This window comes from Neolamprologus multifasciatus, chromosome 16 (assembly GCF_963576455.1).
Source record: "Neolamprologus multifasciatus chromosome 16, fNeoMul1.2, whole genome shotgun sequence".
Classification (NCBI taxonomy): domain Eukaryota; kingdom Metazoa; phylum Chordata; class Actinopteri; order Cichliformes; family Cichlidae; genus Neolamprologus; species Neolamprologus multifasciatus.
This window is the reverse complement of record NC_140454.1, coordinates 6,219,032-6,233,410: the sequence shown is the minus strand read 5'-3', so window position 1 is coordinate 6,233,410 and position 14,379 is coordinate 6,219,032. Positions and strand designations below refer to the sequence as shown.

Below are 14,379 nucleotides of genomic sequence, written 5' to 3'. Positions count from 1 at the left end.
CAAGGGGGAAAAGTTTGGGAACCACTGGGTTAATTGATTAATCCAAATTGCCCATAGGTGTGAATGTGGGAGTGAATGGTTGTCTGTCCCTGTGTGTTGGCCCTGCGACAGACTGGCAACCTGTCCAAGGTGTACCCCGCCTCTCGCCCTATGTCAGTTGGGATAAGCTCCAGCATCCAATTTGCAGCCAATCACAGAGCCAGTCTTCCCGATGAGTTTATTCAGTTCAGTCATGGCACAGCTCCAATGCTGCTCTGCCCGCAGTCCGCAGCCTAGTACTGGCTGTTGCACATACTGAAGGATCTCAACTTCTTTAGAAACTGCAGCCTGCTCTCCCCCTTTTTTTACGCAGCCTCTGTGTTGCGCATCCAATTCATCACCATGCTGTCCCAGACACAGGCTGTGTAGTTTCCTCTTCCCTCTGAAGACTGGTGTGTAGGCTCCAGGCCTCCAAAGCAATGGCAACAACTAGAGTTTTGATCTTAAGACTTAAAACAAAAAAGAAGTTCATCTGCAAAATACCTTTCAGCTGCAATGTCTCTCACCACCAAAAAAGGCTGGGAAAAACATGCGTTTCTAACCCATTCATCCAGCCAGGACAAAGCAAAACAAAAACCCATTTTAATTTTAGGCCTTGGCAAGTTGATGTTTCCTCGCTGATATTTGCTTTCCCAAACAGGCATCGAGGAGACCAATATTTAAAAGCAAACCACAGCCGACAAACATTTCTCTCCAAATCAAAAGCATCTGACAAACGGTCGCACTTCATCTTTGTGTCAGTCCGTTGAGGCTCGCTGACTTTTTACAGTGCAGAAAAACCTCTAAAAGAGCATCTTGTTTGACGCACATCACACCTCGGAGCATTGTGAGCACGCTCGTGTTTGCACTCGGCCGTCCACATTTGGAGAAAATTAAAACAAATGAAAACCAACACTTCATTTCTGATGTTATTGCTGGTAATGAAGCACCGCTGTGATGCTTTCAGAGTCCCCCCCCCCAGCTTTCCACCCCTTCCTCCCCTCTCGTCGCACACCTTCTCCGGCCCCTCCGGAGACTTTGGCTTAACAAAATACAGACGAGATGGCAGTGAACGCAGATTCTGTGTTACAGCTCGTACATCAACCAGCAGTGGAGTTTTGAGTAGAAGGGTGAAGTTTGGAGGTGCACAGTCATGCCAGAACAACTCAATATTTAAGATTGTTGTTACTCTGAAACAAACTGGTTGTTTTTACGTGTGCCAAGGGACTCATCGTTTGCCTTAACACATCATTTGCTTCGCAAGGGCAGCTGCACAATGATAAAAAGCCCTAAGCTGACTTATATTAGGCGTGTTTCTCGAATCCATTGAAGTCAAAAAGGTACACTTAAGGAGTGCTACTGAGGATGTGATGTCACATGCCAGACTAGGAAAATAAACTCCACAAAACAAACTCAAGCCAGACGAGCAAATGAAAACTACTAAAATAGTGAACAAATACGACGTGTTACATCACAGAATAAATCTTCAAACTCATGCAGAAACCAAAAACACACTAAATGACTCTTGATAAGAAAAAAAGAAAAAGAACTGTGACACCATTAGTTTATATAACTGAGACAACCATGGTTTGCTTGCTTAATTCAATCACAGTTTACTTCCTCCATTTCCCAGAATCCCTTTCCAACAGGGACTGGGTGAAACTATGTTTTGTTCTAGTTTGATCTATATTTTGTCTGATTTATGGCTGAAGTCTTGGACTGAATCAATCATATTTACATTCAATTCAATTCATTTCTATTCTATTTATATAGCACCAAATTATCTGCACAGCAGCACCACAGCAGTCACCTCAAGAAGCTTTATATTATAAGGTAAAGACCCTGCAGATAAACAGGGCATGTGGACAGCAAAATATTAAAATTCAGTGTAAAAACCATCAGCAATTGTCACATGATCATTTAAATTATATTCATTTGCATGCATTAACAGCCTGACTGTAAACTGACTCAAAGAAAAAGAAAGTCTAGGATCAAATGTCAGCTGGCTTCACCCACAAGCTCCAAACTACAGCACCAGCCTCCAATATTCCTCCAGCCAAAGGAAGAATATTGGATGATTGAATTCTTGCACAGAATAAAAATAAACATAAGGTGTAATGAAGCGTTCCAGGTTCAAAACAGATCAGAACATTTTCCCAAATTGTCAGCAGTTTTCCAGATACACATTAGCTTCATCCCAGCCAGCTATAGCCACACTGCACATCATTTCAATCACTTTAGATTGATTTCCAGAATTCTCGTAATTTTTCCAGAATGGGTCTAATTATGAATTTGGAGATTCTAAAACTAGTTAAATTAATCAAACTTAAAAAAACAAAACACAACAACAATAATAATAATGCTAAACTTATTAACTTCAATCAATTGGTCAGTGCCATGGAAAATTGCTACAAACTTTACATTTCAGCAATTTAAAGAACAGCTTTTTAAAATGTATTCAAGAGGTTTCAGTGAGAATATTCATTTCCAGGATGTGGAACCTGAATTTAATATCATCTGTCTTTATTTTCATCCAGAGTGCAACAAAAAGTACAAGTTTTTTTCTTCTTTTGAACAAGAAGAAATCTAATAGCTGTGACTAAAGAGTGTAATTTAATCATTGCGCCAAAAGGAGTGTCAGTACTTTTCATACTTCATACTGTGTACAGTGACACAGTAGTATGTCATTAGCGTGAAAGCTCTCCGCTGTAAGTCAAGACACACAGCTTGGCAAAGTAATCCACCACAAAAACATTGCTAACAACAAACCTCACCATATACTCAAATCACCCTGACCCAGCTGAACGTGGATATTTTTAAAAAGCTAACAAAAGAAAGGTGGCTAAAGCTAACCAGAGCTCAGAGCCAGCCGCAAGCCAGCAGCCTCGGTATAAGCAAAAGATCAAAGTGGCTACAGGGAGATTATGGAGATGAGTGAAAAAGACAAATGGGTTGATGTCCTGTCATCTAGTGAAGTTCTAAACATCCTAGAAGATGATGTAATTACTGACATTAGCTTTGTTACACAAGTCTGCAGCACCTTCTTTTGTTCGGTAATACATCAGGTAAAGGTGGGTGTAACTCATCTACAGGTAAGTTCTTGTACCTTCTGTCAGTAGCTGAACACATTGTTTTCATTTGTTTAAATAAGTAAGAAAATTTTATTCCTAAACCAGATTTAAAGCCAAAGAGCTTTACATTAATATAAAACAGGATAAACAAAAATCAGACACTACATTCACTCACAGTTTACATGAAATAACCCAAATTAATTTCAAATTTAAAAACAGCCACAGTTGAGGCTGATCTCAGGTCCCTTATGAGATTATTACAGAGTTTTGGTGCAACAACAGCAAAGGCATGAGCTCAGGATGATCAGCAGTCTCTGAGAACTCCACTCTTAGAAAGATAAATTTGCCAAGCCCTGAAAAGAACCCTGTCTAAAGAAAATTCTTAATATAGGCAAACATCTAATCATAAAGTAAACACAATAAAGAATCTGGCGTTTTATTGCCAGATTTTGATACTTCTCTTTTAGTTTTTAGAAATCAGTGACATGGTTACAGGAAAAAATAATAAAAATAATGAATCAGAGTGATGTTTAGGTTCTAATTAGCTTATGGTAGTTTACCTAATGAGAAAGTGTTTTTAATGGAAATAAAAGAAGAAATAACAAGCACCTGACTAACGTCACAGAAATATCTGTGATGACGGAAATAATGGTGATAATGTGACCCAACATAGGTTGTGTCGCCTGTTCGATGCATTATGTCAGTTAGATTTGTGAATACATCCTTTAGTCTGCAAAACAGCACTTCATGGTGCACATGCATGAGACGGACTGGATCGAAATAGGACATATGCGAGGCTGACTCATCTGCAAATTCTCGCCCCTGCCATAATACACCTCTATTGAGTTTTTCCACCTTCCTTGTAAAGAAGAACTACACGTTAAGTGTGTTGCTGCAGCACACAGAGCATGTTTACTGTGTGCATGAGTTTATTAGAAACAGACATAACACTTAGAGCCCATCTAAACTGCTTCAAAGCGTAATGCACCTGTTAATGTGCATTACTCATTTATTAGCTGACCTTCTTTGAGTTCGCAACACGAAATAAACACCGAAAGCATCGCTTTCAACGAAACTCTTGTCAGAACAGCGTTTATTGCGTATGAAATTTTTACCCACAAAGCTCGTGAATAACTACAAAAGCTTTCTTGCAAGGCATACCTTGTTTTCCGGACGAGGTCCAGCGCAAAGCAACCTTACCGGCGAGTTTAACTTCTGAATGAATCTGGGGAAATGTTTCAAGTTATTCCGCATGGGGAGCGCCATCTTTGATTATAGCTTCCAACTACGGCGGCTGTGAAAGGACAAAAAGGACAGCGGCAATTCAGAGTCAGGGCGTTTATAGGAGTTTTGAAATTTGGTGGCAGGACGGGCGGCCCACGGAGGGAGGTGGAGCCCATATGAGAGCCTAATAGTTAATCAGAAGTAAACAGAGATCAGAAGTGGTTTGGCAAACACTCACCACAGCCTAAGGTTCATATGCAACCCTCACTGTATTATACAAAAAGTGGCACCAGCAAGAAATTAAACTTCATTTTGCACCGAGCAACGTTTTAAGATGTGTTACTTTAATTTTGTACGTTGCCAAATCACAACAGTTGCCTTAAGACACTTTCTATTGATAAGGTAAGGACCCTAAAAATTAGAAAGAAACCCCAACAATCCCACAACCCCCTGTGAGCAAGCAATTATCAACACTGGGAAGGAAAAACGTAATTTCACCAAAAAGCAACCTCCAACAGAACCAGGTTCAGAGAGGGCAGCCTGCAAGCATTTGTGGTAAAAGCCATAATCATACTACTTCAGTAACAGTAAGCTTGCAGAGGTTTTATCATCAAAATATATTTATAATACCTTATTAAGTAAAAACAGCAACAACAAAAAGAATACATAGGGACATAGAAGAAGAAACCAACATAATATAGAAATGCTCAAATAAAGTATACTAAATTAAAACGATACTTTACCAATTACTTGAGCAAATGTACCCAACTGAGTTTAGTCACTGGTTATACTGCATCCATAGTCTGATCCTGTGATATTGGGCATTTTAAGGTAAATAAGATTCTTGTCCAGTGATACCAGTGGGGAAAGTGCATGTGCATATTTCCATTACTGAGTACTGCTTGAGGGTTCCTCCACACAACAGTGGCCAAGTTAATAGAATCCAAAATTTTCACTATTAAATAAATGGTAACATGTTATAATATGGCCGATTAATTTTTTTATTACTATGTACTGTTTCCTTGAACCTAAAAAGGTCGGGGAAATGAAACCATTATAACAATGAAATAACTGCAATGTAACACTAATTTTTCTGTAAGCAATTTTAGGTACAGCATTAGTCATTTTAAGTAGCAGTGTATGTAAATTTAACTAGTGCACAAGTAATTTGTGTAGTGCCCAACATCTGGGTATTTCACAGGAGACGAGACAGAAATGATACTGTTAGTCATTTCAAGTACTGCGTAAGTAATTTTAATTATGCAAAATTTCGTGGTAATTTTGTGGAAACATAAACAATATTTCCCATCTTGCATTTTATGTATAGAGTACTTCTCGGAGTGTGGGCCATGTTATGAAGTCTTTACATTATTTTTTTTTACATCTATAGCCAATATTTATTATGTTCATGTGCATGATAGATGTTTTGTTGTTCAACTGTCCTTTTATTTTACCAATATAAATGTGATAAGGGCTGTTCTCCCTTTCCAATTTAGAAGAAAAATAAATACCATGTGCTTATGGCTTGACATGAGATGTGAACAAAGACTTCATTATACTTCACATCATAACAAGGTCCCTGCTCTAAAAACGACATCATATTTACCATGTAAGATGGGGATATATAGTTTGTTTGAAATGAAACACTACTTAAAATTACTCAATTAAAAGTGCACTACCTAAAATCATTTACACATTACTTAAAGTTACTTGCAGTATAATTTAGGGATGCAACGATACCAATTTTTTCAAACCGATACGATACCGATCTGAGTACTTGCCGATACAGAGTACAAAAAACGACACAAATACAATTAATTGGAAGACAGGTTTTATTATATTCCCTGTCGATAAAAAATAAAATCTTAATAAAAATGACCACGAAAAAATTTCAAGTGAAAAATAAGCACTTCTGTTAAATTATTGCAGAGTCTCCACATTGTAATTTTACAAAATATCACTGAACTATTGGCACTGTCTCGAGCTTTCAGAATAATAAATAAACACTTCTGTTTGGAATAAAATACAAACAGAACCTACCTCCCTCCTCCCGCTCACTTGAGCGGGAGGAGGGAGGTATGGGGTCTTAACACACCCCTGTTCTCTGCTAGCCATCGGGGCGGGGGGGCTGGGAAGAGATGCTGGCTGTCCGATTGGCCTCCCTGCTGCTGCGGAGCCTGGGGCGGTCTGCTTGCCTCCACCCCGGAGGGAAGGGTAACATCTCTTGGGTCTGGGTGCCGTTTCCATCTCTGGGGGTGAGGATACCTGGACCCGGGATATAGAGTATGTTTGGGGAGTGTGATTGTGTGTACATGTCCATTTACGTTTATTCCTGCGTTGGGTGAGTGCTGAGTGTTTGTATATGTGTGCATGAGGGTGGGAATGCATGTCTGTGTCTGTATGTGCCTGTTTGTCTGTGTCTATATGTCAGGTCGGGTCTTAGACTCCACCTCTCTGGGAACTCCAAGGCCCTCCAAAGTGTGGAGGCCTATCTCCCCTCACCACACTCCCTGCCGGTGACTGATGCCCTCAGGGGTCGGTGCGTTGGTGGTTCTTGGTGTCCGGGGCTGGGCGCTCAGGTATGTACCAGCTCACTCCCGGTGACTACTTGGCGGGGCCTGGCGCCTGCTGCTCGGTCAGGCCTCTTCCGGGGCGCGGGGGGCCCTCGGGCCTCCGGCCTCTGTGCCTGCGGCTCGGTTCACTCTGGCACAGCTGGCTGCCGGCAGAGCCGGCGGGCACGCCGGTGCAGCCCCCTCTAGCTTCTGCCCGGTGGCTACTGGGTGACCCCTCATCTGGGGATCCTCAGCCCTTCCCATGAAGGTGGCACGGATGCCCCTCCGGTGGTCCTCCTTGGGCTCTTGCACTCTGGGGCCTCTGGATGTCTGGGGCCTGGATCTCCTCCATGCCTGCTTCATGCCCTGGGGGACGGGGCTATGGCTCTCTACATCCTCTAGCAGACCATTACATGGGGAAACCATTTGAATACAAGCGCGCCGATCCACACAGGTGTGCACATGGGTGTTCACTATTCGTAGACTTAAATCACACCTTTCTTGGCTGCTACTTCAAAGCACATTGTGCGCTGTCTGTCCTGCGTGCTGCACAACAACATTCAATATTTAGTATTTACTGCTGTTTACACTTAGCTAGATTAATGCGATGGTGTTGTGTATAGTATGTTGCATTGTTTTGTTGTTTTTTTTGCTTGTTTTCTATTCTTTTTCTCTCAACAGGTGATCCCGGAGATATTTTTTCTTCCCCCCTTTCTCACTGTCCCTCTCCCCTTCTGTTTTTCTTTTCCTTCCTCTTTCTTTCTCCCTTTCCTATCCCCCACTCATGTCTGTCCCGTCTGTAACAACTGAAAATAAAATAAATAATAAAAACAAAGGTCGATCAAATGGACCAATACGGCAATGCCATGATGATCCATTTGGCAAAATAAATCCATTGGGTATCCTTGTTGGTCTTCAGACAACAATTCTGACGGCTAAAGAACCAAATGGGACAGGCGAAAAAAAAGAAAAAAAAAAAAAAAGAAAAATAAGCACTTCTGTTAAATTATTGCAGAGTCTCCACATTGTAATTTTACAAAATATCACTGAACTATTGGCACTGTCTCGAGCTTTCAGAATAATAAATAAACACTTCTGTTTGGAATAAAATAAATACAAATTAGGTTTGAGAATAAAATAAACTTTTAAATTGTTGCAGAGTGTCCATATTGTAAACAAACAAACAAAATTATTATTATTAAATAAATAATAAATAAAATAATAATTGGCTCCCTAGTGGTCAATCTAAAAAACTACAACAGAAATGACAAGCCACCCTCTGATTAATGAAATAAGTTGGTATCGGTTCATGGTATCGGTTAACTTTTATGAGTATGAGTACACACACATTTTACAGTATCGGCCCCGATACCCGATACCAGTATCAGTATCGGTGCATCCCTAGTATAATTATTTCTTTGTTGGTTAACCCCTTATTCTAGTGTAGTTACCTTTAACTATGAGCAGGTAAATAAAGTTAAAATTCTAACTTCAAATAAACTTCGATTTAATTGCAGGGGAGCTATGCCCCAAGATGTAGGCTGTTTTCTAAAGTCTTACCTAAAAAAGAATAGTGAAATATTTCAGTGCAGTTCATTATGATATTATTTCTTGCTGCCTTTTTTTATGCTTTTTATTTAAATTCCAGCAGTTTTGAATTTTAAAGCATCATCTTTCCACCATCTGTTTTAAATTTATATTGTTTTTTTTCTCTCAAAAACACTTTCATTTCTTAACACTACTTCTCATTACTAAATGTTTGTCTGACAGCCAACAAAGCAATGAAAGAGAACTTCATGTAATAAGCTGTTGGTTTGATGGGAGTAAGTGTGCATCCAGTTACTCAACATATCAGGAATCTCTTACTTATTTAAAAAAGCGACAGTTTTGCTTCAGTCTGCCCACTTTTTTGTCTTTCCTTCCCTTAGAAAAAAAACAAAATTTGTTGTTACTATCAACCAGTTTCATTTCAGAAATAAGACTGTATCACTGAGAGGTATAACCATATCATCAGAGTTTATGCTTTTTCACTTGAGGCCAGGTTTTTGAATGAAAAACCTAATTCGCTCTTAGCTCCAATAAAACAGAGATCTAATAGAAATTTAAAAAAAAAAAACACCAAACTGTACAATATATGAGAAAAGTTCATCACTGAGTCTTCCAACTGAAAACAACACAAGACCTTCCTGCCCGTGTGCACCAGCTGCCTGTGCAGAGCTACAGTATATGCACGTCTGTGCCTGTGCAGCTTATGGAAGAGAAAGATATGCAATTACACCCTTTCCCACCACCACATATACAGTAGGCTATAGAAATGTGACAGACATGTGTGCTTTCCTCATTGTCTGACATCTCTATGTTAATTGGGTGCTGTTGTGTCTGCCTGCTTCTTTAACAACTGCAGGGAGCAGCTGCAGAACTCCTCTATAGCTTCCCTCATTACAAAGTGGTGATACACATACTGTAAGTGATTATTCTGCACGCTGGCTAAGGTTACATTATGTTTGCAGGGCACACTGGCTGCTCACAGTCGCTGAGACCTCTTATATCTCAAACATCTGCTCTTGATTTTTTTTCCCATCCACCTTTTGCATCTGGTTGCATTTGCAGTACAAAATACAGACTATCATTCCATATTCATTATTATTTCCCGAGGCGCTGAGGCCGAGCTCTTTGGTGCATCAGATTTACGGACATGGGTCTTTGTTTTCTCTCATACCTAGGCGATGGGAGATCTTTACAGCAAACAGTGAGATGGGTTTGCATGCCTGCTGGTGTGTGCGTGTGTGTGTGTGTATTTGTGCAGAAAACTCCAGCTCCTGTTTCATGGCCACCCAGTAGAGGTCTATCCTCTCTTCCTTCTCTCTGCCTCCTCCACTTTTTTCTCTGTAAAAGGGAGTTCCTCTGTTTTTTGTTTTTTTTGCTTCTTTGACTCTCATAAATAAATTATCTGGGTAAAACCACATGTAGCTCTAATCAGCATGGTAGAGATAAACTGACACACATTTAATGCCTGCAGAAGTCAATAATAATCCTAGCAGCGTAGTCTTTGAAGGCCAGATTAGCCTATTCTGGGGCCCTTGGGGTAAGAAAAAAATGGATCCACATTTGCTGTGTTTTAATTTTATCGTTTAGCATGTAAGTAGAAAATTGAAATAGCACAAGTCATGAAACTGGATAAAGCAACAGTGCGTGCAGACTGGACACTAAAGCTGGACTGACAGTGCATCAAGACCCTCCTCAGGTCACATGCTGACTCAGGTAGCCAATCTGTGGCCTGCTTTGCACTTTGGACTAAATCATCAACTAATAAAGAGCAAAAAAGGACTCATCCAGGCTGGAGAAACTGATCAGGAAGGCTGGCTCTGTGGTCGGCATGAAGCTGGACAACTGCTGGACATTATGAACAATGCTGGGCATCCTCTGCACACGGCCATAAACAACCAGAAGAGTCTGTTCAGTGACAGGTTGCTTCTCCCAAAGACAAGAACCAACAGACTTAAAAACTCCTTTGTCCCACACGCCATCAGACTGTTTAACTCCTCTCTGGAGGGGAGAGGGAGGAGAAACAGGAGGACAAAGGAGCGGGGAACAACTAAGCTGTAGTGCCTCTTCACTTCACTGTGCAATTACCTTTTTGTGCAATACTTTTGTTAGTAGTCAACGGTGCAATAGACCTCAATACTTGAAATGTGCAATTCACTTGTATTTTTATTTTTATTCCTATTTATTCTATTTATCCCCTTCGTATATTTTATTTATATATGTCTTTGTATTTATATATGTGTGTGTGTGTGTGTGTGTGTGTGTGTGTATATATATATATATATATATATATATATATATATATATAATATTCTGCTCACGTTCTGTAACTTCTGTCGGTGCTGTGCTTTTGGAAACCGAATTTCCCAGAGGAACCCACCCGAGGGATTAATAAAGTTTTATCTTATCTTATCTCTTAAACTGTTGCTTTCTGTAGCACAAAGACATTGTACGTGTAATACGACGAAAACTAAATTGCATTTAATTATATGAATTACATTTCATTCAACAGTTTAAATCGGGGATGTCAAACTAGTTTTACAGCACATGCAGCCCACCATGATCTTAACTTGGCCGGACTAGCAAAACTCTCATTTCTGTCAGTGTGAAGAAGCTTAACTACACATTTACAGTGAGAATCAGTTTTTCTACATAATAATATTTTTATACAGCAGTAAGTGACAAGAAAAATCTGTCAGCACGACGCTTGGCATCATTACCCAGACTGTCCTGTAATTATAAAACAGAAAGTTTTCGTTAACTCATCGAAAACATCTTTCTCCTTGCTACTGCAAATAAAGAAATTGCACTTGTAGACAGATAAACAATTAAATGACCCTGTTACTGTACTTAATTACTTTGTTGTGGTATGAATGGATAAAGGGGAGATCTTTATCTGTGGGAAAAAGCTGTAAAACACATGAAATTAGTCCAAAATTTATGCCATCTACCACATTTCGCAAAGCCCCCTAGTGGGACAGATTGGAGTCTTTGCCAGACCAAAATGGGCCCCAGGCCTTATGTTTGATACCCCTGATTTAAATTAAAACAAATGGAGTTATGGAAGTAATTTTAATTTAAAAAAATGAACATCATACAAGTGAGACAAAATATTTTTTGTTCAGTTCAGTTCAGTTTTTATTCAGTTGTTTAGATTTTTTTTCTAGCAAATCGTTTTTGCCTGAAACGAAATGCAATGATCGGAGTGAGTTGCACTTTCAACCTGTAGATAATCTCTCGTTTTCTAATTTTGTTTATATTGTCCTTTTAATTATTTGTATTCATATTTAAAAATAATAAACTGTGTGAATAGAGGCTAGAGACACATTGTGTTCCTGCAGCTAGAGTTACTGCTTCAGCCTGGTATCAGACAACCTGAATCTGTAGCATTTGTTTGACAATAACACATTTTTTGAGGCCTGAGCATTAATCACACAACCCATAAATATGAATCACTTCATACTGTGTTTAGTGTGTATGTGTTACTTACATCAAAGAAGGGGGGGGGGGGGGGACGTAAATCTGCAGTCTGATCTTCAGAAGTGAAGCTGTCCAGATGACGAGTGAAGACTTTGTGCTTTCATCACAAATCATCCCGATTCATTTTTCACTCTTGCCTGGTTCTCTGCACCTCCTGCTGTTGCTGGTCTTCTGCCACCTTAACTTCACATCTTAAATCTTTTTTTTTTGTTTAATGTTGTGCACACATCCTCTTCACTTTTTTATCTCACCATCCCTTCTCCTCTTGCTCCCTATCTTCCCTCACCTTCTTGATTTCTCCATCTTTTATACTCGTCTCTCGTTAAAGAAAGGCCACGCTTGTAAGGAGACTCTTTGGGATACATACAGCATCTATTCATTACTGAACATGTAAACACTCATAAATGGTACAACGTCTATCACACACACACACACACACTCCCTCTCAGCAGCAGCCACCCTGAGCTGAGGAGAGATGTCGGTAGGAAAGTCTAGCTGGTGGCGACACTCCACCTGTAATAATACAGCAGGGCAAGCCGTGATTGGAGGGTGGTGGGCTGCTGAGTGAGCGGCACAAGATGTGTGTGTGTGTGTGTGTGTGTTCCCTGGTCTCGTGAACCTGATGCTGAAAGACAGGATCTCCCCTCTGACATTATAGGTATTTAGAGTCCACAGGATGTCCACCACCCAAGTGGGCGGAAGAATGGATGGATGGATGGACAACTAGAGAAATGGAAGACAAAATGACAAACAGAAGTTGAGCAGGCTGACACTTTAGGGACAGATGACTATTGGGCAGAAATACAAACTTAGAAAAAGAAGAAGAAAAGAGCAGGCAAAGAGATGGATGAGAATCAGCTACAGCACTGGCTGAACACTGGAATGATAGAATTTGGCTGGAGGGATTGTAATAATAATAATAACTAAGCACAATAATAAGAAGCAAAGAGAATGTGTCAGTGATTGAAATGTCGGCCTGACCGCACACAGCCTGCAGCGTCCTTCCCTCACCGGCTCCGAGTGGGAAGCCTCGGTAAGCATAATAAACATTCAGGACAAAGTATTTTGTGTAAAGCAATGTTTGCTTCCCTAAGGAGGATCTGGATTTCATTACCATTCTGTGTGACTGTGCATATGAGAAAGAGGGAGCATTTGTCAGCTCTTTGCATTTTCTTTCTCTTTCTCTATACAGTGACCCACCCTCCCCGTGGAAAGAAAATGTGGACAGTAAACTATCAGCACTTTTCCATGTGGTTGATAAGATTATTTAACACAATGTTGTCACTCAAAAAAAAAGTATTTATAGTAACCCTTCATAATCACTATAAAAAAGTAGTTTTGACTGTCAGACTTGATTTAATTCAGCTTGTTCGAAGGGAAAAAAAACTGTTCTGAACATTCTTGAATAACAGCACACAGTGAAGAAAGAGTCCAGGTGTCCGAAATGCTTACGTGATGTCAGCGCAAAGGAGATGCAAGGGAAGAAGCAAAGATAAGGAACTTACACAGATGAAGAAAACACACACGATAAACTAGAAAGCAGAATCAAATGTTCTGATCACTCACATGCACCGAGACTGAGACTGAGATAAAAGTCTGTCTATTTACTATCTTAAAAGCTGTACAGAGAAACCACTAAGTCACATATGAGGGAATTGTGGATCACCATCAAAATAAATGACAAAATATATGTGTTGAATAATTTTACTGTCATCCCTGTTAATCGTACAATTAGGTGTGTGTGTGTGTGTGTGTGTGTGTGTGTGTGTGTCGGTAGTAGGGGTGTCGAGGTCCCACAGGGAGGCAGTCTATTTCAGCACCTTTTCTCGCTGCCTATTGTAGTGCTGACAGCACAGGAGCAGGGGGGCAGACAGGGTGAAACACAGAACTGAATGAGATCAAAGGGCGCCTCAGTAAAGTGCGCAAGTAAGACAGAGGAGAAGGCTGGCAATGATCTGAATATTATCAGAGGTATTTTTAGAGTTTTTTGTTTGTTTGTCAAAATCGAAATACCCGAAAAAAGTCTTTCACTTGAGTGAATCACACCTGAAACTAATCTTGACCGTGTTCATGTGAGAGTTTTAATTTGCTCTTGTACCTAAGCTGATGGTAAACGTTTGCTGACATAGAGTTAGTGTTAATTGCTTATTGAATTGTAAATTTTAGAGTAGGTGTTTGAGTATACATAAACTGCAATATATTAAAAGCAACACTCTGCAAACAGACAACTCTGTAAGACAGGGATGAAAAGTAAATACATTTAAAGTTCTGTGCTGTAAAGCTCAAACCTTGTGATTGCAAAGGGCTGCAGACAGTCTGAAGAGGCAGGAGCTGAAAACATCTAGTTTCAGACAGCAGCTCAAGCTCAGTTTGCGATAAAATATACTTAATTGTGTATCATGCAAGGTGACTCAAGTCATATCCATGGATATAATGATGTTGAAAAAATTGAGCATAAGGTGTCCATTAAAAAATAAAGAAAAAAATAA

At 39.9% G+C, this 14,379-nt stretch overlaps 1 protein-coding gene across 2 annotated transcripts in view; it reads right to left on the bottom strand.

Moving 5' to 3' along the window:
- wars2 (tryptophanyl tRNA synthetase 2, mitochondrial) overlaps positions 1-4,416 on the bottom strand; it is a 34,230-nt gene extending 29,814 nt beyond the window's left edge. Inside the window, exon 1 of one of the 2 annotated variants that reach the window (XM_085135880.1) lies at positions 4,290-4,416. In XM_085135880.1, coding sequence (XP_084992006.1) covers positions 4,290-4,355 — 66 coding nt within the window. In that variant the 5' untranslated portion in view covers positions 4,356-4,416. Of the gene's footprint in view, positions 1-4,250 lie in introns of both variants that reach the window. The other variant, XM_085135878.1, reaches the window with a different exon arrangement.
- Between the last annotated feature and the right edge of the window lie 9,963 nt (positions 4,417-14,379).